The sequence below is a fragment of the Sphaeramia orbicularis genome, chromosome 22 (assembly GCF_902148855.1).
Source record: "Sphaeramia orbicularis chromosome 22, fSphaOr1.1, whole genome shotgun sequence".
Lineage (NCBI taxonomy): Eukaryota > Metazoa > Chordata > Actinopteri > Kurtiformes > Apogonidae > Sphaeramia > Sphaeramia orbicularis.
Window position 1 is genome coordinate 9,045,481 of NC_043978.1, and position 26,045 is coordinate 9,071,525.

Genomic DNA, 26,045 nt, shown 5'->3' on the forward strand with positions numbered 1-26,045 from the left:
TCATGTGACCAGTTCACGTCTGTGTTGGTTTTTTGGGCAATCGACCCAATTTCATACATGTCCGTTCAAGTTGGCCACAGCGTTTCAGGTCCGTTAACAAGGCATTAATTCACACATTCATCCTCAAACAACATCTCAGTGATGTCACATGTGTTCAGACGTGAAGTGAAGGTGGTGCATGTTCTGGTAGAAGGTTGTGGTTCTTACCTCCATGCTGGGACTGACCGGAGACTGGACATGAAAGAACGGAGAACAACAGGTCAGACAGGAAGTCAACAGTGCCGCTTAGAAACATAGAAAACAGTTTAACGTCTGAAAATCTGCACAAACCTGAGGCTAAAAACCACTGAATGTGCAGACGTTAATGGTTTTCATTTTAATAATCAGATGACGATTCGCTTTAAGCCTGAAGCTGAACATTTATATGATACTGATGTGAATTCAGTTTAATGAACCCCATCATTTACGTTCAGTAAAAACAGACGCTTTCATTTCACTTTTTCAGTTCAGATCAATTCTGAAAATTCAGACCTAATTCAAACACAAACATCATCAGATTAATATTATTTTACAACATGATGGACATGAAAACAGAAAAATGGAAAATTAACGACTATGACGCATGTGTTGAAGTTGTTTCATAGATTCATTCATCATTAATTCATCTGTGCTGTTTTATGGCCAAGAGCGTTTCAGCTTCACTTCTGGACAGACCTCATGTGCCTGGTTACGGTTGCTAGCGTAGGGTTGGACAATATTTGCTTTAGGGAGGGGCTTAGTGAAGGCTGAGGCCCCACCCCCTGACTGTGTGGTTGTGTTTGTGACCTCTGACTGACCAGCAAGGCGTCGTCGGTGTAATGTGGTGGTGACGGTTCGGCGGACAGAGGCCGGCCGATGCTGATGCCTGTCAGCGACACGTTGGACGGACGCCGCCGCCGCACGCCGCTGCAGTTATTGGGGATCTTAAAGGCACAGCGTTTGTGATAGTTCAGACCGCAACCTGCACGAGGAGAAGAAGAAGAAGAACAGTGGCTCAGACCCACGTCAGCTCCTGAAATGTCAGCTTCTTTATCTGTGAACGTCAGTACCTTCACATTTTAGCCCCTGACGAACCAAACCCCACAGCATCTCGCCACAGTGGTCGCAGAACGCCGGCGCTCGGTACGAGTGGACGAAGAGGCAGTGGGGGCGGATCTGGAAGTCCTCCACCGTGGCCGACGCTGGAAAAGAGCAACACACAGGTCAAACCAGAGGTTAAACCAGGGGTCAAATCAAAGGTCAAACCAGGGGTCAAATCAGAGGTCAAATCAAAGGTCAAACCAGGGGTCAAATCAGAGGTCAAATCAAAGGTCAAACCAGGGGTCAAATCAGAGGTCAAATCAAAGGTCAAACCCGGGGTCAAATTAAAGGTCAATCCAGGGGTCAAATCAGAGGTCAAACCACGGGTCGTCAGGAGTTTCAGGTTGAATTCCATCAGAGGTTCAGGTCGGTTTAATGAAGATAATTGAAGTTGATCAGTAAAAACCAAAACCAGTGTTTGAAGACCAAGGTCAGACCAGGTGACACCGGTTCAGACCGGTTCGGATCCAGTTTAAGGGCCCAGAGGATCATGTATCCAGTGAGAAACAGAATAGTTTATACTGAACTGGTAAAGGGAAGAGTGTGTGTGTGTGTGTGTGTGTGTGTGTGTGTGTGTGTGTGTGTGTGTGTATTTTGGGTCAGTGATCAGACTAGTGAAAACAGTCAGTTGATCGGACCAATGTTTTGGCAGATATTAGTCATTTTGAATACAGTAGTCTCATAATCATGTTGCTATGGCAATGACAGTTAACAGGAAGTGCAGTACCACATGATGCATGATGGGAAATGAAGTTAAAAACACGATCGACACATTTACTAACTTCAGTCCCTACATATCAGTATTAATAGATTATTATATTTATTGTCGTTTAAATTTGACAGAATGATTTGCCAAACAGTTTTTATGTCAGTATTTATTAAATATAGATTCACATCTGTTCCTTAAAGTCAGCTCCAACCAGCATCAGAACCACCGCATCTAGAACCACCACATGTAGAACCCAGGGTTCCACACAGGCCAACGCTCTAGTTTTCCACTGAACCTTTAAACGTCATTTCTCTTTGACGTCGTTTCTCTTTTACGTCGTTTGTCTTTCACGTCGTTTGTCTTTTACATCATTCCGTCGACAGAGGCACCATGACGTCTCCTGTTTGTTCTAAAGCTGTTCAGTTGATGCCAGTGATCATCACCATGTTGCCTTTTTGGAGCTGGAAGTGACCATATTTGGGCAAAAGGGGTGGAGCTGCAGGATTGTAAGGCATCATGGATGAGTTAATGCTACATGCTAACAGACTCCACAAACATACTTAACGAAGTCACTTTAATGTCTTTGTTGGTGAAAAAATGTGCTTTATTTAATAAACAAAAGCTCTGACATCTGACTGAGCTGTCAATCACACCTGTCAATCAAAGCTTCAACTGGATGATCACAGTTAATCTTTCTGTTTATGTTGTTCCTTGTTTTTGTTTATTTTCTTAGTTGTACGGTTATAGCCCCAAAAATCTGAATCAAATTGTGAGATAGTAAAAGATTCCCACCCCTATTATTTAGATTCTGTTTCAACATTTAATTATGTGTTTTACATCCGGTTTCTGCCTTTTTCTTGTTGTCATCGTCTTCGTCGGACTCGCCGTTACTAGGGCTGTGTATCAGCAAGAATCTGGCGATATGATACAAATCACAATACTAGGATCACGATACGATATATTGCGATATATTATGATACTGTTAAAAAGGCAAATTTTTTTTTGTTTCTTTTTTTTTTTTTTTAAATGATTATTTCCTTGAAGAATTGAATTACACCAGAAATCTGCACAAATAAAAAACACATTATTTGATTCCAACAGGATCTAATGTTACATCACAAAATGTTCCTGTGTTCAAACTGAAATTCTGTTTTACAGACATTACAGTTTAAGATCCTGTTCAAATGTTCATATTCTATTAGTTCAAAACATTATTTTAGTTCAATCCCAACAAAGGAACAAACATTATTTAATAAAAGAGTGTTAAATAATAATAAATAAAATATAAACAAAAAAGAAAAACTAAAATGAACCTCCACAATATTTGCATTTGAATAAATACCTAAAAATATCGATACAGTACTTTTTATTATCCATACAGTACTGTGAAATGAAATATCGCGATATATTGCAGAACTGATATTTTCTTACATCCCATCACGGTTCCATCTTCAGTCAAAACCAAAGGAACAGAAGGAACGTGGACCGGACCAAGGTTATTATCGTTAACGAAAACTAACGAAATGACGAAAACTACAATTGTAAAAACATTTTCGTTAACTGAAATAAATAAAAACTCTAATTAAAAGAAAAAAACGATAACTAACTTAAACTGTATTGTGTGTTTACAAAACTAACTAAAACGGATAAAAATTATAGATAAAATTCCTTTCATTTTTGTCTTTGTCAATGTCAGATTGATACAAAATCGATTTATTTCACTTGAGCAATTTTAGCTAGCGGCACCATACGACACTTGACAGTCCGTCACTTGTGTTCACTTGTGGTTTCCGGTCGTCTTCTGGTCCCCACTCTACCTGGAAACATGGAGACTAAAGTTGGGAGAAAGTAGCAGAGTCCTGTCTGGGATTTATTTGAATACGACGGAGAAGAAGAGAAAAGATACGACAAAACTGAAATTAATACTAAAACTAATCATTTAGAAAATAATGAAAACTAATAAAAACTAGCAAACCTGCTCTAAAGACGAATTAAAACGAACTGAATTAGAGAAAAAAAAGTCAAAACTAAATAAAACTAAATTAGAATGAAAAATCCCAAACTATTAGAACCTTGGACCAGACTGAACTGATCCAGAGTCAGTGTTGAAGGCGTTTGTTTTGGAGTCGACGGAACCGTGGACTGAACGCGGTGAACATACACACATACACACACACACACACACTAATGAGGGGTTGTTGGTGTGTGTTGTGTAAATGTTTTGCAGATGAGAGGCTCTCAGCGGCTGCAGATGGACTCTCTGTTTACGTGGTTGGCCGGCGGCTTTGGCAAGGCATGCTGGGTAGTTTGGGCCGTGGTTTGTGAGTCTGTGCGGGCGTTTTCAGAGCCTTTCTGGTGTTTGTTCGGTGCAGACACAGCCGTTCTCCAGTAGAATACGCTCTGATTAGACATTCTGCTGCAGGAAATTACCTCCATTTATTCAAATTATTGTTTACGGCTTTTGTTTGGAGACGACGAGCGTTTGGAAAAATCTGAACGAGCTCCAGACTGTGATTACATCCTTCAGAAAAAAACTAACCAAAAAAAAAAACACGCAAGTATGTGGTTCCAACGCGGTTCCACACTGGAAATGCTGTATTTATGTGTTCGCTCTCTGTGTTGGAATTAACGGCGTCGAGGAGCTCCGTTGGTAATGCAGAAGCAAAAACAAACACGACGGGGAACCGGGAGGGTGTGGCCACACCACGTATAGAACCGAAGAATAACATAAGAACCGCATAGGAACCACATAAGAACCAAATAAGAACAGCACAAGAACTACAGAAGAACCACACATGAACCGCACAAGACCCGCATAGGAACCACATAAGAATCAAATAAGAACAGCATAAGAACCACACAAGAACCACCACTTGAGAACCACACAAGAACCAAATAAGAACCAAACATGAACCACACAAGAATCAAATAACAGCACAAGAACTGCGTAAGAACCACACAAGAACCACATAAGAACCACACCTGAACCCCATCAGAACCACACTGGTTGTCATATATGTTGGTTTTTAAGTGTGTTCTTTTGGTCGTCATGGTTCCACTGGTCTGTTTCTGTTGGTTCCAGAATGGTCTCCATGGTTCTGACGTTCTCCTCTGGTTCTAAACCCTTTGGTAGAACTCTACCATTTCATTCACAGCCAACAGAACCTGCGTCCGTCACCTCCTCAGGATGTTGTTGGACGCAGTTTCCTGTTAAACCACCACCAGTTAATTTCCTGTTTGTTTCCTAAACATGTTGACGAATCTGGAACGAAGACGGTGTGAAGACAGGAAACGGAAAAAAGAGCGAAAACCAGGAGGAGGTGGAAATGAACGGACGGTAATGAAGGAGGAGGAGGAAGATGAGGATGGGGGAAGAGGAGGAAGGAGAAGAGGAGGAGGAGGAAGAGGAGGAGGAAGAGATGAAGGAGGAAGAGGAAGAAGAAGAAGAAGAAGAGAAAAAAGGAGGAGTAGGAGGAGGGGGAAGAAGAAGAAGAGGAGGAGGAGGAAGAAGAGGAGGGGAAGAAGAAGAAGAAGGAGGAGAAGAAGAACAAGAGGAGGAGGAGGAAGAGATGAAGGAGGAAGAGGAGGAGGAGGAAGAAGAAGAAGAAGAAGAGGAAGAGGAGGAGGAGGAGGAGGGGAAGAAGAAGAAGACGAAGGAGAAGAGGAAAAAGGAGGAGGAAGAAGAGGAGGAGGCCAGAGGAGGACGGAGAGGAAGAAGAAGAGGAAGAGGAAGAAAAAGAGGGGGATGGAGGTGGATTTTACCATTTTCTCTTTTAATTCAGTTCTTCTTCTTCTTCTTCTCCACTTTGAGTTTGTTCGAACAGACCTGCTCGATGACCTGAAATGACCCTGATGGAAGGTTTCGTGTCTGACCAGGATCAGGTTCAGATGGTTCAGATGTTTCCCATGATCCTCTGCTTCAGTGTAAATCAGTGCAGTGTTTCTGTACTTCTTCTGCTCACATTTCACAGTTCATTCTGTTTGCGTGTTATTTCCGTGTTCGGTTTGGCTGTAACCATGGCGACCTACCTGAGAGGACGGCCTCCACCAGGTCTCCATCTTGGATCTGAGACGCCGAGCGAAGCAGCTGCAGAACATTCTCCGACGTCTGGTCGTGACGGAACAGCAGGATCTTCTCGTACATCCCATAAAAACCACACTCTGGTAACTAAGAGACAGAGGAAACAGGTGGGACACAGGGTCAGGGTTTAGGGGTACATCTGTCTCCATGGTTACAGAAGGTTAGCGTACATGGACTAAGCTCCGCCCACTGCACATTTGACTGGAAAATAAATGATTCATCCCGTTGAAAGTCCTTTTATTTTCAGTTCACAGACTCATAATGACGATGAATACACTACATTACCCAGGAGGCACTGCAGTGACTTCATTTATGACTCATTAAAGAAAACAACAGAGATATGACTGATGTATTATTTGGTCCGTTTGGCTGATTTTATCTTATTTTCCTCAATTTCTTCTTTATTTTATTCATCAATTTGTCCTTTTTATTTTACTGATTTTGATTGTTTCTTATTTTGTTCATTCTTTTTTTCAATGTAATTTAAGTGCATTTCTTTCTTTTATAAAAGTTTATTTCAAACGGCCACAATATCTCGATTATTATTTTGTCCCTTTTGTTGATTTTATTGATTATTTTCCAAACTTTAGGTTCATTTTATTAATTAATCTGTTCTTATTGATTAGTTTCTTATGTTTGTTTTATTGATTACTTTGTCAAATTTATTTATTTTGTTTCTTATTTTGTTCATTCTGTCCTTAAATTGTCATTTCAGATGTTTTAAAGCTGTTTATAAGTGTGTTATACGTTTCCAGGATTTCACAGTTAAAGAAGGAGACACAAGACAAGAGCGAGTGTCAAACGATGGTGAACGAGATTTAAAAAAAAGATAAAACTATCGAACAGATCAAACATCTGTTAGTTTGACTGTTTTTCTGCAGGTGAACGGAGATGATTAAAACTGACTATAGATGAATTAGACCCATTTACTGTAAATGAATGAGATGAGAATGATCAGGATGAAGATAATGAGGATGAGGATGATGAGGATAAGAATGGGGACGAAGATGAAGACAAGGATGAAGATGGGGATGAAGATGAGGATGAAGCTGAAAATAAAGATGAGGATGAAGATAAGGATGAAGATGAAGATGGGGATGACGATGAGGATGGGGATGGGGATGAAGATAAAGATGAGGACGAAGATGAAGATGGGGATGAAAATGAGGATGAAGCTGTAGATAAAGATGAGGATGAAGATGGGGATGAGGATGAAGATGGGGATGAGGATGAAGATGGGGATGAGGATGAAGATGGGGATGAAGATGAAGATGGGGTGAAGATGAGGATGGGGATGAAGATGATGATGAAGATGATCAGGATAAGGATGAAGATGAGGATGAAGATGAAGCAGCTGAGTCTCCTCTTAAACACTTCAGATGCATCTTTATGTATGTGTCATTGCCATGGCAGCAGGGCAGCATTTGTTGTCATGGTAACATGGATCCACAGCCCCTCTCCCTCCTCCTCTGTTCCACAGCTGTCCGCTGATCCTGCAGGGCATCATGGGTACTGGAGTCTTTCACAACAACAACAATGACTTTTAGAGTTCTACTTCAGTAGTAGAAGTAGAAGTAGTAGTAGTACTAGCACTAGTTGTAGTGGTAGTAGTACTCCATTATGTGACGAGTGGGTATGACTTTATTCTCATAAATTATGACTGTTTTTGTTTTCGGCTTTATTCCCGTACTAACAGGTGTTTTTATTTTCCTATGTGGCCCGTATACACCATCATAATAACATGAATATATTGACAAAGGTTTTATTGTAGAAACTTGTGTTTGTATTTGATAAAAATGCCGACTGGATCTATGGAAATGAAGATGATAAAGCACGAATAATGTCTTCATTTTCATCTTTTATATCGTTTCCTTTTGTCTTTTGCATCATTTTCTTCTTATCTTTAACTAATTATTTAATTTCACTAATTACCGCCTGTTTTTGTTTTTTTTTTTTACTTTGACTCCAAATAAGTTTGTGTCTACATTTAACCTTCCTGAAGTTATTTATCACCATTGGTTCTAATATTCTCCTGTGTGTTTTACATTTTTCAGTGTTTCCTGTATTTAATCACTCCTCATGTAGACGGTCAGGGTAAAGTCAAAGGCATTTATATCAAAACAGAAAAAACTGAAGAAAAAGGGACTTTTTCTGTCAAATTTATCATGAACTGAACACAAAAACAAGCATCTGCAACCATATTTTGCTGATTTTTATTCATTTTATTTATTATTTTATTTGTTTTTTCTCATATTTTTGCTTTTTGTTATTAATTTTGTTCATTTTATTGATTACTTTGGCTTTTTTTTCTTGATTTTCTTGCTTTTTCCTTCGTTTTAGTGAACTTTTTTTGCTTTTTGTTCACAGTTTTTTATTATTTTGTATATTTCGACTGGTGTTGAAGTTTCCTTACGCCACGTCGTCCAGATCGTCTGATGTTTTTGATCGGTTTCAGCTGCTGTTTCGTTTCAGGAGACGAATAAAGACGTGAATGAACGGACGGAGACGCAAGGGGGATGAAAGAGGCCGAACAATGACGAACGCACGCTTCATTCAGAGGATGGGAGTCTCATAATGGCCACAGAAGGACACTTCACCGCCGCAATCATCATCAGTTGCCAGGCAACAAGGAGAAACCGCCACCGACAGAGAAACACACGGCTGCTTTATTATTATTACGCTGACGGAGTGTGTGTGTGATGTTCACTGACTGTTTGGTCATTACAGGAAAAAAAGAAAACCACTCATTTCTGTACCTGTGGCCTTGAATCGGCTCCAGAAGCTTCTGCGAAAATTAGGTTTTATCACCGCTGGCTGTTTGTCTGTTCGCTTTAACGTCGGATAAAACACGATGTTTACTCAGATTCAGGAGGAAACAAAGGATTTGTTTTAGTTTTATTTTACGTTTATGATGTTCTGATCAGTGAATTCGTAAAAGTTGGATTCAGGACACAGGTTTAATGGATGAAACATGTACATTAGAGCTCAGAATGACCCTGCAAAGCATTATAGGTAGTGTAGTCTCACAGCAGAAGGGTGTTAGAAAATATCGGTTCTGCAATATATCACGATATTTCGTTTCACAATACTGTATCGATATTAAAAAGTACTGTATCGATATTTTTAGATATTTATTCAATTGCAAATATTGTCGAGGTTCATTTTTGTTTTGTTTTTATTGTTTATATTTTATTTATTATTATTTAACACTCTTTTAATGTTGTTCCTTAATGTTAATGTAATTCCTTAATGTTGTTCCATAATGTTAGTTCCTTTGTTGGGATTGAACTAAAATAATGTTCTGATGTTAGTTCTGAACTAATAGAATATGAACATTTGAACAGGATCTGAAACTGGAATGTCTGTGAAACAGAATTTCAGTTTGAACACAGGAACATTTTGTGATATAACATTAGATCCTGTTGGGATCAAATAAAAATGTGTTTAGTATTTGTGCACATTACTGCTGTAATTCAATTCTTCCAGGAAATAATCATTTTTTTTAGAAAAAACAAACAAACAAAAAGTTGCCTTTTTAACTGGATCATGATATATTGTGATATATCATATCGCGATCCTAGTATTGTCATTTGTATTGTATCGCCAGATTCTTGCCGATACACAGCCCTAGTTCACAGAGGAAGTTTATTATGTTGTTTCTCAGATTATTTCATTTACAGCTGCAAGAGGTAAAAAAAAAAAAAGATAAGTTTTTTCACATAACGATGGGAAAATGAAGCAAAAACATCAGACTATCAACTAATTGGTCAGTGCTAAGCTAATAGCTAATGCATCAGTAGTAATTGTGAATGGGTCAGTGCTAAACTAACGGCTAACACGTCAGTAGTAATAGTGAATGGGTCAGTGCTAAGCTAACGGCTAACAGGTCAGTAGTAATAGTGAATGGGTCAGTGCTAAGCTAATGGCTAAGGTCAGCAGTAATAATAAATGGGTCAGTGCTAAGATAGTGGCTAAGAGGTCAGCAGTAATAGTGAATGGGTCAGTACTAAGCTAACGGCTAACATGCCAGTAGTAATAGTGAATGGGTCAGAGCTAAGCTAACGGTTAAGAGGTCAGTAGTAATAATGAATGGGTCAGAGTTAAGCTAACAGCCAACAGGTCAGTAGTAATAGTGACTGGGTCAGTGCTAAGCTAATGGCTAACAGGTCAGTAGTAATAGTGAATGGATCAGCGCTAAGCTAATGGCTAACAGGTCAGTCGTAATCGTGAATGGGTCAGTGCTAAGCTAAAGGCTAACAGGTCAGTAGTAATAATGAATGGGTCAGTGCTAAGCTAAACAGATGACCTCTGTGATGACCTTTGACCTCTGATCCGTAGTCCAGATGATGACACCTCCTGATCAGATCAAACATCTACTCCATGAGACAGTGTCGGATTTGAGTTTCAAAAATAACCTGTGAAGATTCGATGCATATACGACCATATATGACAATATGTGGGAGGAGCTAAGAACACCATTGATGTGAAACTGTAAATTTACCTTCAGATCAGGTTCAACAAAAACGATAAGAACAGAATCATCTGACATTTACTGTTCAGTCATCAGCTGGTCGCCAAGGACAACAACAGGTTTATGTAGGAAAAGGTCACATGACTGAGGCTCGACCAATCAGCAGTGTTGGGAATAAAAGCATTAAAAACAATGGCGTTACTAATGCCGTTATTATTTTCCAGTAACGGGTGATCTAATGAATTACTGTTTGAAACATTACAGCGCTGTTACTGTTACCGACAGCGAAATGCGGTGCGTTACTTTGCACTAATATCTAACAGCTGTTATCCATCCTGGCTCTGCCAGGCACTAGAGGTGTGATGTTCGCAGATGAGTCGAGTCTTTTGAACGGCTCTGTGATAAGAACCGATTCGTTGCGAGACGTTCTTATATTCAGATTACCCACACTGCCTTCATGCTTCACCTGTGTGCCCATGAGTCTGAGTGGTCCGCGCTACCTTCATGTGAACGACCAAAGACGTCTCCAAGTTTGAGTTGTCCGCAGCACACCCCATTCACTTGAACACATCTATGTGCGCAGCTAACTTAGGGGGAGGAGTTATCAGTGACAGTCCGACTGACTGGACTGGAGACATCTACCGCTGAATCAGGGAGGAGCGACTGAAAAAAGTGGAGATTAACTGGAGGCGCATGTTCTTCCTAAAAATGCAGATCCCCTTATGTGGTGGAAAAGCCGGCCCTGGTGGACCCCAGCCTGACCAAAGGCATGGATAAGTAGCTCTGTTTAGTGGGAACATCAGTTCCATCTGAATGACTATTGTCTCTGAGACAGGACTAATATTATCAGACAGAAGTCGCCTCAAGATGCAAAAGTGAGATCGCTTGTCTTCCTTAACTCAAATTTGCCAAAGGATAAGAAGGGGAGGCAGTAGAACCCACGAAGGATGACACTGCTTTATCATTTCAGGGATGTCTTTAATTTCACACTCCAGTAAATATTAAGTTAAATGAAGTACTGTCCATGCTGTTCTACTCTATGCAACTGACACGTGAAACACGTTCAAAAATCAGTTTTCTTTTACATATTTGAAGGTTTTTCAAAAAAGTAACGCAATAATTACTTTCCCCGGTGACTAATTATATTTCTGAAGGAGTAATTCCATTACTAATTCAATTACTTTTTTGGGTAAGTAACTAGTAACTATAACTAATTACTTTTTTTTAAAGTAATTTGCCCAACACTGCCAATCGGGGAAAGACAACCATCATGAAGACTTAACGTCAACACAACCCAGAGTTTACAAATTGTAACCGGGTCAAAAGGAAGTCTGTTTAGGAGGTTAAAACAGCGCCATCGTGTGGACACCAGGTGGTTTGTAACACACAAACGGATTAAATCACAATCAGATGAAGGTGAAAATAATGAGAAACTCAAGCTTTAAAGGCAAAGAAAGTCCAACTAATGCTACTCAGTGTGTTAGTTTCTTGTATTTTTTTTTACTTAAGTGAGGATTTTACACCAAAATCATCCGATCTGTTCCTAAATTAGCTGTAAAAACTTTGCTTGGTTACTAAAATCTGCATATTTATTGACACATTACAGATAAAACGTCCAATCGGCAGCGTGGCGGTTAAATCCACAGTCTTACCTTCTACTCAGTCTGTGAACGCAGACATCGATCAGAAAAAGTCTGTTTTTGAGCTTTTTCTGGTCTGAACTGAAAACTCAGCCTTTATACAAACCAACATGGCTGAACATGGAGCAATCATCCAATGAAAGGTGGACAGGTAGTATAAGCTCCGCCTCCAGCAGGAAAAACATCAAAATAAAAGCACTACGTGTAAAATCCAATACTCAGACACTTGTTTACTGGCCTGGACTTCAGTACAACATGAAACCAGAACAATTAATTAACTATTAGTTAATTAACAAATAACCAAATAAGCACATTTGAAGTCAAACTGACTGGAAGAGGCTCTTATTTTGATATTTCCCATAATCTTCCATAAACAGCACACCAGATAATATGGAAGAAGAAGAATCAGAATCAATCAATGAAGAAGAACTGAGATGTTTAACACCAGTCAAGTCTATTTAACTTTAATTTAACTTAAACTTAAGCTATTATAAAATAAATCTACATGAATTAATCACTTTTTTATTTTATGTGATCAGATCATAATGTTCTGTAAAAATGGAACATAATGTCTACTCAAAGTACAAGTAATAATAATGATCATAACTTAGACTTATATAGTGCCTTTCATGGTATCCAAGGTCACATGACAAAGAAACAAAAAAGAGGGGGAAAAGGGGAGAGGGGGTTAGGGGCAAAGGACTTGGTCAAGAGAAATGATTTGAAGTATTTATTTATATATATTATAGGCTACAAGTATAAATTTCAAGCATCCGTAGGTATTTTTACATTTTAACTTCATCGCTTTACTTCCAGCGCAGAGGCTTAAACTGGTTTAATTTATTCAGGTTTATTCAGATTGTGTTGAATTAAAAAGTTTTCTCTCTTTTAGCATCTGTTAGCCTAAACATCATGACGATACACAATGAACGTAATAATACGGCAATCTAAAGCAACTAATGAACACACTGACGTCTGTGGAACCGTGTAGAACTTACTGTTGAGAGGTGGAAGATTTTCACAGTAAACGATCAGGTACATTTTCGTGGTGACATAAAAAGCTAAAACTGCACCAGTATCACAACATTGATGTTAAGCTAATAAAACAAGTTGAAAAATGCAAAATGTTCAAACTGCAGGAAAACATGTCAGAGCTAATGGTGATTGTTAAAATCAGCATTACAGTAGCATGTTGACTGCTAACGGATCAGTACTAAGCTAATGGCTAACAGGTCAGCAGAATGTCATTGGTTAACATCAATACAAGGCTAATGGTTAATAGTGCAGCAGCATATTAACTGCTAACAGGTCAGTACTAAACTAATGGCTAACAGGTCAGCAGTATGTCATTGGTTAACATCAATACAAGGCTAATGGCTAATAGTACACTAGCATGGTAACTGCTAACAGGTCAGTACTATGCTAAAAGGTCAGCAGTAAGGTGGTATGTCATTGTTTTACAGGTTAATATAAAGCTAAGGGCTAATATCATAGTAGCATTGTAACTGCTAACAGGTCTATACTGAGCTAACAGGTCAGCAGTAAAGTAGTATGTCATTGGTTTACAGGTTAATATAAAGCTAATGGCTAATATCATAGTAGCATTGTAACTGCAAACAGGTCAGTACTAAGCTAATGGCTAACTGGTCAGTAGTATGTCATCGGTTAAAAGGTTCATACAAAGCTAATGGCTAATATTATAGCAGAACGGTAACTGCTAACAGGTCTGTACTGAGCAAATGGTGAATATTACAATGGCATTGAAACTGCTAACAGGTCAGTACTAAGTGAATGGTTAACAGCTCAGCAGTATGTCATTGGTTAACAGGTCTGTACAAAGCTAATGGCTAATGTTACAGTAGCATGGTAACTGCTAACAGGTCCGTACTAAGCTAATGGCTAACAGGTCATCAGTTTGTCATTGGTTAACAGGTCTGTACAAAGCTAATGGCTAATATTACAGTAGAATGGTAACTGCTAAAGCGTCATGATTCTGTTGCTAATGTCAAAACTACTTTACACATTAGAGTGAAGATAATAATTAATATCAGTGTTATTGTAACAGTCAAATAGTCTAAACGTTATAATAATATGAGACTTAATGTTTGACTTCAATGTTTAGACATTTCCGAGCCTGGACTTGAGCCTGGCAGTAGAGAATGAAATAAAAAATAACCAGAAATGTGCAAAAACTTCCAGAGTAAAGTTGATTTCCTAGTTTGACTTTAAAGCCGAGACCACAGTTGTTATCATGCACATACAGTTTTGTTTTTTTTTTCTTGCAAAATTAATCAGTCGATCTGTTGCTATTTGAGGTGTGAAGTGTTGCATGTTGTGTTTGTTGTGCGAACAGGTGACCCGCCGCACCGCACGGCAAATAAACACTTCCATCAACAACCTGTGTCACATGGCGCTAAGCCGTTAGCGTCAGGATTCAGGTGTGTCACATTCAGGTGTCAAAGTCTCACTGTGGAAAATGAGGTGATTTTCACCTAAAATGAGACGATTAGCAGAAGTGAGGTGAGATAATGGACACGTCACTGTGAGAAATGTCCACGCTAACGTCTCTGATACCGTTTCCCCAAAGACTGAATCCACACTAAGCAGATGTTTAGTCGAGTTGGTTCTTGAAAGGTTCCACTTTAGGAAACACTGGCTTCTAACAGATACCAGAAGGGTTGAAACTTCAGCCCAAAACCAGTCGATTTCCTTCAGTAGAAAAACTAACACAGACAATATCGAACAAGTTGAACCAATGTTGGTCAGTATTTAGATTAAAGTGTTAAATCCATCTGGAACAGTTACCACGGCAACGTGATCAACAGAATCTAGTATTCATTGTAGAAAAAAACGTTTATGGAGTCATAATCAGTTTACCAACGAGTCGAAGAGACAACGTCAAGGGGATTGCATTCAATAGCGCTAACAGAATGGTGCTAAGCTAATGGCTAACAAGTAATTCAGTATTATTTAATCACATAACAGACATGGACCAAAGACCCAAGGACCCAACATATGAAGAACCACGGACTAAAGGAGAATGATGGACCAAGCACATAAAGAAGAACCACGAACTGAAGAACCACCGACAGAACACATGACGAAGAACCATGGACTGAAGAACCACAGACTGAACACATGAAGAACAACAGACCCAACACATGAAGAAGAACCACAGACTGAAGAACCATAGACACAACATACAAAGAACCATGGACTGAAGAACAATGATGGACCCAACACATGAAGAAGAACCATGGACCAAAGGACCATGGACTGAAGAACCACAGACTGAACACATGAAGAACCACAGACCAAAGAAGAATGATGGACTGAATGCATAAAGAAGAACCACAGATTGAAGAACCACAGACCCAACATATGAAGAACCACTGACCAAAGAAGAACGATTGACCGACCACATGAAGAAGAACCACAGACTGAAGAACCACCGACAGAACAGAGGAAGAACAATGGACCCAACACAAGAAGAAGAACCACGGACTGAAGAACCACAGATCCAACATATGAAGAACCACAGATGAAGAACCACAGACCCAACATATGAAGAACCACGGACTGAAGAACCACAGACTGAACACATGAAGAACCATGGACTGAAGAACCACAGACCAAAGAACCACAGACTGAAGAACCACAGACCGACGAACCACAGACTGAAGAAGAACCATGGACTGAAGAACCACAGACTGAACACACGAAGAAGAACCACAGACTAAAGAACCGCAGACTGAACACATGAAGAAGAACCACAGACCGAAGAACCACAGACCGAAGAACCACAGACCGAACACGTGAAGAAGAACCACGGGCCGAACACATGAAGAAGAACCAGGGACCAAACACATGAAGAAGAAACACGGACCGAACACATGAAGAAGAACCATGGACCAAACACATGAAGAAGAACCCAGGACCGAACAAATGAAGAAGAACCACGGACCAAACACATGAAGAAGAACCACGGACCAAACAAATAAGAAGAACCACAGACCGAACACATGAACAAGAACCGCAGACTGAAGAACCACCGACAGAACACATGAAGAACAATGCACCCAACACATGAAGAAGAACCAAGGATTGAAGAACCACAGGCCCAACATATGAAGAACTACAGACCCAACATATGAAGAACCACAGACTGAAGAACCACAGACTGAAGAAGAACCATGGACTGAAGAACCACAGACTGAAGAACCACGGACTGAAGAACCACAGACCGACAAACCACAGACTGAAGAAGAACCATGGACTGAAGAACCCCAGACTGAACACACGAAGAAGAACCACAGACCGAAGGACCACAGACCAAACACATGAAGAAGAACCACGGACCAAACACATGAAGAAGAACCACAGACTGAACACAGGAAGGAGAACCACAGACTGAACACATGAAGAAGAACCACGGACCGGACACATGAAGAAGAAATACGGACCGAACACATGAAGAAGAACCATGGACTGAAGAATCACAGACCCAACACATGAAGAAGAACCCTGGACCAAACACATGAAGAAGAACCACGGACTGAAGAACCCTGGACCGAACACATGGAGAAGAACCACAGACCGAACAAATGTACAACAACCAACATGAAGAAGAGCCACGGACCAAACACATGAAGAAGAACCCAGGACCGAACAAATGAAGAAGAACCACGGACCAAACACATGAACAAGAACCACGGACCGAACACATGAACAAGAACCGCAGACTGAAGAACCACTGACAGAACACATGAAGAACAACGCACCCAACACATGAAGAAGAACCACGGACTGAAGAACCACAGACCCAACATATGAAGAACCACAGATGAAGAACCACAGACCCAACATATGAAGAACCACGGAGTGAAGAACCACAGACCGACGGACCACAGACTGAAGAAGAACCATGGACTGAAGAACCACAGACCGAAGAACCACGGACTGAAGAACTGCAGACCGACAAACCACAGACTGAAGAAGAACCATGGACTAAAGAACCACAGACTGAACACACGAAGAAGAACCACAGACTGAAGAGCCACAGACTGAACACATGAAGAAGAACCACGGACCGAAGAACCACAGACCGAACACATGAAGAAGAACCATGGACCGAACACATGAAGAAGAACCACGGACTGAAGAACCACAGACCGACGAACCACAGACTGAAGAAGAACCATGGACTGAAGAACCCCAGACTGAACACACGAAGAAGAACCACAGACTGAAGAACCACAGACTGAACACAGGAAGGAGAACTACAGACTGAACACATGAAGAAGAACCACAGACCGAACACATGAAGAAGAACCACGGACTGAAGAACCACAGACCGACGAACCACAGACTGAAGAAGAACCATGGACTGAAGAACCCCAGACTGAACACACGAAGAAGAACCACAGACTGAAGAACCACAGACTGAACACATGAAGAAGAACTACAGACCGAAGAACCACAGACTGAACACATGAAGAAGAACCATGGACCAAACACATGAAGAAGAACCACAGACTGAACACAGGAAGGAGAACCACAGACTGAACACATGAAGAAGAACCACGGACCGAACACATGAAGAAGAACCATGGACTGAAGAACCACAGACCAAACACATGTAGAAGAACCCCAGATCGAACACATGAAGAAGAACCACAGACTGAACACATGAAGGAGAACCGCGGACTGAACACATGAAGAAAAATCACAGACTGAACAAATGAAGAAGAACCTCGGACCGAACACATGAACAAGAACCGCAGACCGAGCACATGAACAAGAACCACAGACCGAGCACATGAACAAGAACCGCAGACCGAACATATGAAGAAGAACCATGGAGTGAAGAATCACAGACCAAACACATGTAGAAGAACCCTGGACTAAACATATGTAGAAGAACTCCAAATCTAACACATGTAGACGAACCCCATATCGAACACATGTAGAAGAACCCTGGACTAAACACATGTAGAAGAACTCCAGACCATGTGACTAAATGACTGCTGTTACTGTTAGTCGTCATGTAATTAGATTTGATTAAAAAAAGGGGATATGACGTCATGGACAGACAAGCAATGAAACAAGTCTGAATAAAACGATGCTTTGCTGAATAACTGGAAACATTTGACATAATCTAATTAATAATCTAATTTCATTACACAAGTCAATAAAATATGTACAGTGGGTCTAGTTGTTTTCAGATACTTAATGTGTTAATGTAAAGGCAGTAGATGGTGATGACATGATCTATAAAAACATATGACATGAAAGAACATCTGCACACTTTGAACTGTGTGTATGAGCAGTTTTAATTCATAAACTGTTCTGAATAGTTCTTGGACGTTCTTGCTTTTGTATTTCATTTTGACCAGTTCGTCACTGAAACTGAGAATTGGTTCAAATCAAGGTTCTAATAGTTTTGGATTTTTCATTATAGTTTAGTTTTATTTAGTTTTGACTTTTTTTTCTCTAATTCAGTTAGTTTTAATTCGTTTTTAGAGCAGGTTTGCTAGTTTATATTAGTTTTCTTTTTTTTTTTTTCTAAATGCTTAGTTTTAGTTTAGTTTTAGTATTAATTTTAGTTTTGTCGTATCTTTTCTCTTCTTCTCTGTCGTACTCAAATAAATCCCAGACAGGACTCTGCTGCTTTCTCCCAACTTTAGTCTCCATGTTTCCAGGTAGAGTGGGGACCAGAAGACGACTGGAAACCACAAGTGACGGACGGTCAAGTGTCGTATGGTGCCGCTAGCTAAAATTGCTTGAGGGAAATAAAACGCTTTTGTATCAATCCGACATTGAAAAAAGACGAAAACAAAGGGAATTTTATCCATAATTTTTGTCTGTTTTAGTTAGTTTTGTAAGCACACAATACAGTTTCAGTTAGTTATCGTTTTTTTCTTTTAATTATAGTTTTTATTTATTTCAGTTAACGAAAATGTTTTTTCAATTCTAGTTTTCATCATTTCATTAGTTTTTATTAACGACAATAACCTTGGTTCAAATAAATAAAATAATTAGTGACGGAGGAGCCATGATGTCACCCATTGGTTCCTGAACTGTTGCCACCATTTTGGAGTCAGAAATGACCATATTTGGGCCAAAGGGGCGGAGCTAAGGGGGTGAGCTAATGCTAAGTGCTAGCACTGATTTGTTAAAACAGTAAATTTCATCCAGTGTTTGTGTCATAATGTTATGGTGTTGGTGTAACGTCTGCAGTCGAGTTGTTTGTCTGGAAAAAAATAATCCTGTAGGTTTAATAAAATAAACAGAACGCGTCATCGTCTGACTCAGAACCAACCTGTCAATCACACCTGTCAATCAAAGGCTGATATCACAGACGTCAACATTTCCACTGACCTCAGATCTGACTCATGGAGGAAAAATGTACAGAAAACAGAAGACATGATGATGGAAATCCACCTTCTAACCTTCTATTTAGATTTAGATAGAGCCTACGACCCATAATGCACCTCTGCCTCCTCCTCCAGTTTATGACAAAACCAAACATCATCACATTTGGAGATGAATGGTTTAGGAAATATTAAAAGAAACTAGAGCGTGGAGTTAGTCTGAGATCAGACGACTCATCACAGACAGTCATGTGGTTTTATTATGGTATGTGTACCTAAAATCTGTAGAAGAAGAAGAAGGAGAAGAAGGAGAAGGAGAAGAGGAAGAAAAAGGAGAAAGAGAAGAAGAAGGAGAAGAGGAAGAAGAAGAGGAAGAAGAGGAAGGAGAAGCAGAGGAAGAAGAAGAGGAAGGGGAAGAAGAAGAAGAGGAAGGAGAAGAGGAAGAAGAAGAAGAAAAAGAAGAAGAGGAAAGGGAAGAAGAAGAAGAGGAAGGAGAAGAAGAAAAAGAAGGAGAAGAAGAAGACAAAGGAGCAGCAGCAGTAGGAGCTCTCATCTCAGATAGGTTGTTGTTTTCCCAGTTCACTTCAGTCCATGAAGAAAAAGGCAGAAAAGCAGAGAAATTTCCAGAAGTTCAATGAACAAAAGCAGAAGTGATGGATTCAGAAACACATGGACCAGTGGGTCAGAGGTGAACGTACGCTGACGTAGAAATACACCAGGAACATCCAAGACTCTACATGGACTATCTAGACTTCCAAGAACATGGACCGGATCACAGGTTTGAGGTGAGCTTTACACAGACCCAGGTGTTTGGGAAAATGGACATTTACCCCTGTCCGTTTAAAAAACAAAAAGACTGTTTTCATAAAAGTCTTGGTTTCCACAGCCTGTATATCTACACCGTTAAGAGCATCAAAGCCTGTAGATGGCAGTGTGGCGAGACCATCGAGCACCGTGAGCCAATCAGAACCCTGGAAAGACATCAGCTGGATCCATGCCAAAATAAGATACAGTACATGTGAGGGGGGCGGGGCTTGTTGTGTCTGGAAATACCTCCTGTTCTTTTATTTTCATTGTGTTTTCTTTTTATCAATTCAACAATTTCTGTAAAGCCCTTGAAGCGACTTTGTTGTGATACTGGCCTCAATAAATAAAATGGAATTGAATTGTTATGGTCTGTGGTTATTGAACTGGTTCTGATCCACTTTAGGTCATACTGGTCTGAATGTGGAACCTGAACTAACATCTAAACCAGGGTCTGATTTGTCAAAAAAACAGAGGGGGGATGTTTTGTTTTGTTTTTGTTGGGGGGAGGGGGGGTCCATAACTAACATAACTAATGCTGGTGTTAAACTTTCCATCCTTTCATCGTCCAACTCCTGGTTCTAGTCCTCTAATAAACAGCTGATCTTACACAAAATGTTCACACCTTCTAACCTGTATCCACTGGACCCCCTCCACTGCTCCATGTGCACTCCCCCACACACACACACAAATGCTGGGCCCCATGAATTTGTCACATTTACCCCCCCCCCCCCCCCCCCCCCCCCCCTTTATGACATCCCAATGCATAGATATGTTCGCGAATTCTTAGACTGTGACAGTTGGGTTCAAGTGAACGTTAATGTCAGTAATGTAGGATACAGGAGGAAGAAAACTGACACAGCCTGATGGGATTTACAGCAGGTTGATCGACACCCCCCACCCCCCAGGATAAAATTCATTGAGCAGAAGTAGGGATGATCAACCCCCCCCAACAAATCCCACCCTGATCTAAACACTAGGACCAGAGGTGGAGAGGCTCTACTATGAAGCGATGGGGCATCGACCTTTTGGACCGACTCATCAGCCTGAACAGATCTGAGGTTCCATCCAAAACCTGGACCCGGACCATGAGAACACGCTGCTGTAGTCGACAGCTGGTCCAGGTACAAGATTGAGACTCCCAGAAAGGGTCTGGGATCTTCTCTGGTTCAGAACGAATGTGGTCCAGTGTTTGGTGAAAGGTCAAAGGTCAGTGGACACAAAGCACCGCAGACCCAGCCCGAGTCCTGAGGCAGTGGGTTATCCCAGACAACGGGGTCAGAACATCAGAACCTGAAGAACACTTCCATATGACGGACCACATTAGAACCACTGTGGAGGGAAAGAGTCCAGAACGCAAAAGAAAACACAGGACGACCGCAACGTTCACTTGTTCAACGGAAAAATCAAACCAGTGTCCCTGTCCGTCAGCATCTGTTCTATGTGGATCAGAACCAGTGGAATGTATGAGGTTGTCAGGTTCTGTTCTGTGTTCCAGTCCTGGTTCTGTTCTGTGTTCCAGTCATGTGGTCTGGATGCACATCAATCTAACTATAGAAGTGGGCGGGACTTTCAGTGGAGGAGAACTGAACTCATCCAATCACAGTCCATATATGACTTCTATCAGTGATCAATAGGAACTAGACTGATATGTGGAACCATTTACATGTTCTAAATAGGGGTGGGCAAGTTAACGCGTTATTACCGCGTTAACGCATTCATTAAATAACGCCGACAATTTTTTTATCTCACGTTAACGCCGTTTTATTATTGTTCTGCCTTTCAAGCAAGTCTTAGTTGATTTATACATACGGACTCTTATTTTGAAACTCATGCTTTTATTTTGCCGGTCCACACACCAGTGCTGTGTGTATGTGCAGCTGAGAGGAGAAAACCGGCGAACTTTACAAGTAATGCTGATGTTTAAGCTAATTTGTTTATGCAAGTAGTCGGAGATGGGTTGCTAATTCTTTATGCAGGCTCATGCTAAGTTTATGTAAATTCATTGGTTGTGTTTAGGTCTAATATGTCAGCCTTTGAACTAACCTTTACTTATTTACGATGTGAATGTTGTATTAGCAGTCATTTTATCTCGATGCTAACTTGAATGGGAAAATCCATAGACACGCTAACGATTATCATTCACAGGTTAATTAAAGATTTACAGCGTCTTTTTATTCAGCAACAAAGGCTCACATCAGAGATATTTGATACTATTCATTCTTACAACAACTGAACATAAAATACTCGCAGGCAAACGTTTTAGGGGCCATACAAACAAGAGTGAAAGAAACATGTCTGTTAGTTCTATGTCCGAACTGACTACGGTAACACGGAAAGGACAAAACATACATTAGTGCAACTTATTCTGACCACTTCAGGGCCCCTTTTGCTTGCTTTGAACAACTGAACATCACATATTATTTGGCTTATTAGTATTAGTACTTATTAATGGGCTTAAGACTCCTGTCAATCACTCACAACTGTAAATACACTGGTGGGGACATAAACATGTGTAAAAGTAGTGGTTTTTTACATGGACATTTTCATTTTAAATGTCTTCAGATGGTGGGGTTGAGGACACAGTTGTTTGGAAGCACTGACGTGCAATTATTTTTATCACCGGAATACTTCCAGTCTGGAATATCACTGAAAGGCAATACATGCTGTTGATGCGTCCCCCCCCAAACAACTATGTGATTAATCGTGATTAATCACAGAAAGCCATGCGATTAATCGCGATTAAAAATTTTAATCGCTGCCCACCACTAGTTCTAAACCATCAACAGGTGGACCAGTAGAAGGAAAGGAACAGGTAGAATATTTACCAAAAAAATCATAAAAATTCCAAAATTTAAATTTCTATAAACTGTCAACAAAGTTTGTCGACATTGTCCCAAAGGATTTTTTGTTTGTTTGTTTGTTTGTTAGCAAGGTAACTCAAAAAGTTATGGACGGATTTTGATGAAATTTTCAGGAAATGTTGATACTGGCACAAGAACAAAACGACAACAAAAAAATTATAAAATTTTGGTGGTGATTGGGGGGTTGGGGGTCTGCCTTGGCGGAGGTCTGCGCTCTAGTTTATACTAGTTTAACCATGTTTTTCTCTGTAAATCCATCTGTTAGTTTGGTTTGAACTCTACTTTGGTCAAGTTTAATCGTCTTTTAGTGGGATTTAGCATCTTTTAGTTTGGTTTTCTTATCGTTCAGCTCATTTTTTCTATCTTTTTGTTGACTTTTGCCATCTTTTATCTTCTGTTATGCAGTCTGTGTATACTTAGAAGTGATTGGTTGGTGGTTCTGGAGGGTTCTGGTGGACATTCTAAGCCTGTCTGTGCATCTGGACGTGAACTGGATGTCTGTGTTTGAATCCTGTTTCCTTCATCTGACGCTGAATCCAGACTCTGACATAACGGCGACTGTTTTACCGTCAGTGAGTCACATGAATGCTGTGTTCGTCCACACCGACATGTTACTATAGCTGGCGTGGCCTGGGGCTCTGAACATCATCCATAAATGGCATGTATTGAATATTCCTGTTTCTCACTCACATTCAGGCGGGTTGGACATGTGACTGACACGTATGACCCTGATCTGTGGGCCGTGGACTCTGATGGGAGGCTAAACACAGGGTCACCAGGAACCGGTCTACCACCACGTTCACATGGACGTTCAACTATAGACCGTTTAATGTGATGTCACGTCCATGTGAAGCTCTGGAAGTGAGTCCACAAATGCATTAAAAAAGCACAAATGAACATGTTTACACACACACACACACACACACACGAAGAGTTTGGCTTTCTTCATCTGTTCACGAATTCAACTACAGAAACCTCACCTGTTTTCATTAGATTAATGAGTAAAGTTTGGAATAATTAAGGCTTCGGCTGCTGACATTTATTGAATAAACCAGTTTTTCTGATAAACAATAGTGACTGTAAATGTGGTTAAAGGGTTAAACCTGGTGCAGGGAACCCATGGGACTGTTTCTAAAGCAAAAATAAATTCAGTACATTTGGAAATTAACGTCAATGAACTTTCTTGGATGCTAAATATCTCCTGTACCTGTTTGTAGAAATAACTAATTGCCCCTTTAATCCTCCACATTAACTCTAGATGAAGTGGGTTTAGTCTCAGTTTTGTTGCAGAACTTTAATTATCTAATCAGGTGTGGGGAACCTATGTGGCTTTTTCTAAATCAATCAATAAATTAATTAACTGGAAAAGCACTCGGAGAGCGCAGACCTCTGCCAAGGCAGATCAGTGGGCCCCGTCCATAACTTTTTAAGTTAACTTGCACACAGACAGACAGACAGACAGAAAGACAGACAGGCAGGCAGACAGACAGACAGACACCGGCAAAAACATAACCTCTTTGGCGGAGGTAAATATATGTTTTTACGTTATGTAACATTGTCCGTTTGGGCTTTTTTTCTGTTAAAATGTGTAATTATGTGTTATTTCTTTTTACTGTTTATTGTCTTTGAGTTTGTTTGTCATGGTTTTAACATATATTTAGTCAAATATGAACTCAAATGACCCAGATGGTTGGATTTTCTTGGATGCTAAACTTCTCCTCTATCTGTTTGTAGAAATTACTACTTGCTCCTTTAATCCTCCATGTTAACTCTAGACGAAGTGGGTTTAGTCTCAGTTTTGTTGCAGAACTTTAATTATTTAATCCAGGTGTGGGGAACCTATGTGACTCTTTCTAAATCAATCAATAAATTAATTAAATAAATGCTTTTAAGTTATGTAACATTGTCCGTTTGGGTTTTTTTTCTGTTTAAATGCGTAATTATATGTTGTTGTTTTGTTTTTTGTTTTTTTAATGACATTAAATGCTTATTGTTTATTGTCTTTGAGTTCGTTTGTGATGGTTTTAACCTATATTTAATTAAATATGAACTTAAATGACTCAGACGGTTGGATTTTCTTGGACACTGAAGTTGTAAAAATAACTAATTGCTCCTTTAATCCTCCACATTAACTCTAGATGAAGTGGATTTGGTCTCAGTTTTGTTGCAGAACTTTAATTATTTAATCCAGGTGTGGGGAACCTATGTGACTTTTTCTAAATCAATCAATGAATTAATTAAATATATGTTTTTAAGTTATGTAACATTTTCCATTAGGGCTTTTTTCTGTTAAATTGTCTTTTTTTCTGCTTATTGTTTTTGAGTTCCTTTGTGATGTTTTTAACATATATTCAGTCAAATATGAACTGAAATGACCCAGACGGTTGGATTTTCTTGGATGCTGAATTTGTAGAACTTACTAATTGCTCCTTTAATCCTCCACACTAACTCTAGATACCCGGTGGGTTTGGTCTCAGTTTCAGTGCAGTTCAGTCACTTTGGACCTGATTATTTCCCATGATGTGAACTTTGACCTTTGTTTGTCCGTTACCTTCTGGTCCACGATGGAACACGCCACCTCCCGGACTTGGCTCAGACTCAGCTCCGCCGCGTCCAGCATCACCGGCTCCCGGCTCAGCCCGATCTGGATGTGGAAGGAGATCACCCCGCCACCTCCTCCTCCTCCTCCTCCTCCTCCTGCACTCCCACCACCTCCTCCTCCTCCTCCTCCCCCGGTGCCGGTGTTGTTCGTCCCCCCAGAGAACGGGAGCGGGCTGGGCGCACGGATCAGCGGAGGCGCACTCATGTGAACCAGGTCCCCGGTGGGTTCCAACGCTCCAGGAGACGATCAGGGGAGTCACGACGGTGCAGATGGAGATGGAAGGAGGAGAGGAGCACCGGAGGAGCACCACCGGAGGGTCCAGGAGGAGCAGCCGCAGGAGGGCGCGTCAGAACCCGCTCGGACGCACGGAGCCGCAAACTCC

General features: G+C 40.4%; 1 protein-coding gene across 1 annotated transcript in view; it reads right to left on the minus strand.

The window, feature by feature from the left end:
- The window catches only part of prkd1 (protein kinase D1), a 51,967-nt gene extending 26,250 nt beyond the window's left edge, over window positions 1-25,717 (minus strand). Inside the window, exons 1-5 of the mRNA XM_030125909.1 lie at window positions 25,613-25,717; window positions 5,858-5,996; window positions 1,089-1,220; window positions 837-1,000; window positions 208-231 (exon numbers count right to left, since the gene is read on the minus strand). Of these exons, the coding sequence (XP_029981769.1) occupies window positions 208-231; window positions 837-1,000; window positions 1,089-1,220; window positions 5,858-5,996; window positions 25,613-25,681 (528 nt within the window). The 5' untranslated portion in view covers window positions 25,682-25,717. The remainder of the gene's footprint in view (window positions 1-207; window positions 232-836; window positions 1,001-1,088; window positions 1,221-5,857; window positions 5,997-25,612) is intronic.
- Window positions 25,718-26,045: the final 328 nt, after the last annotated feature.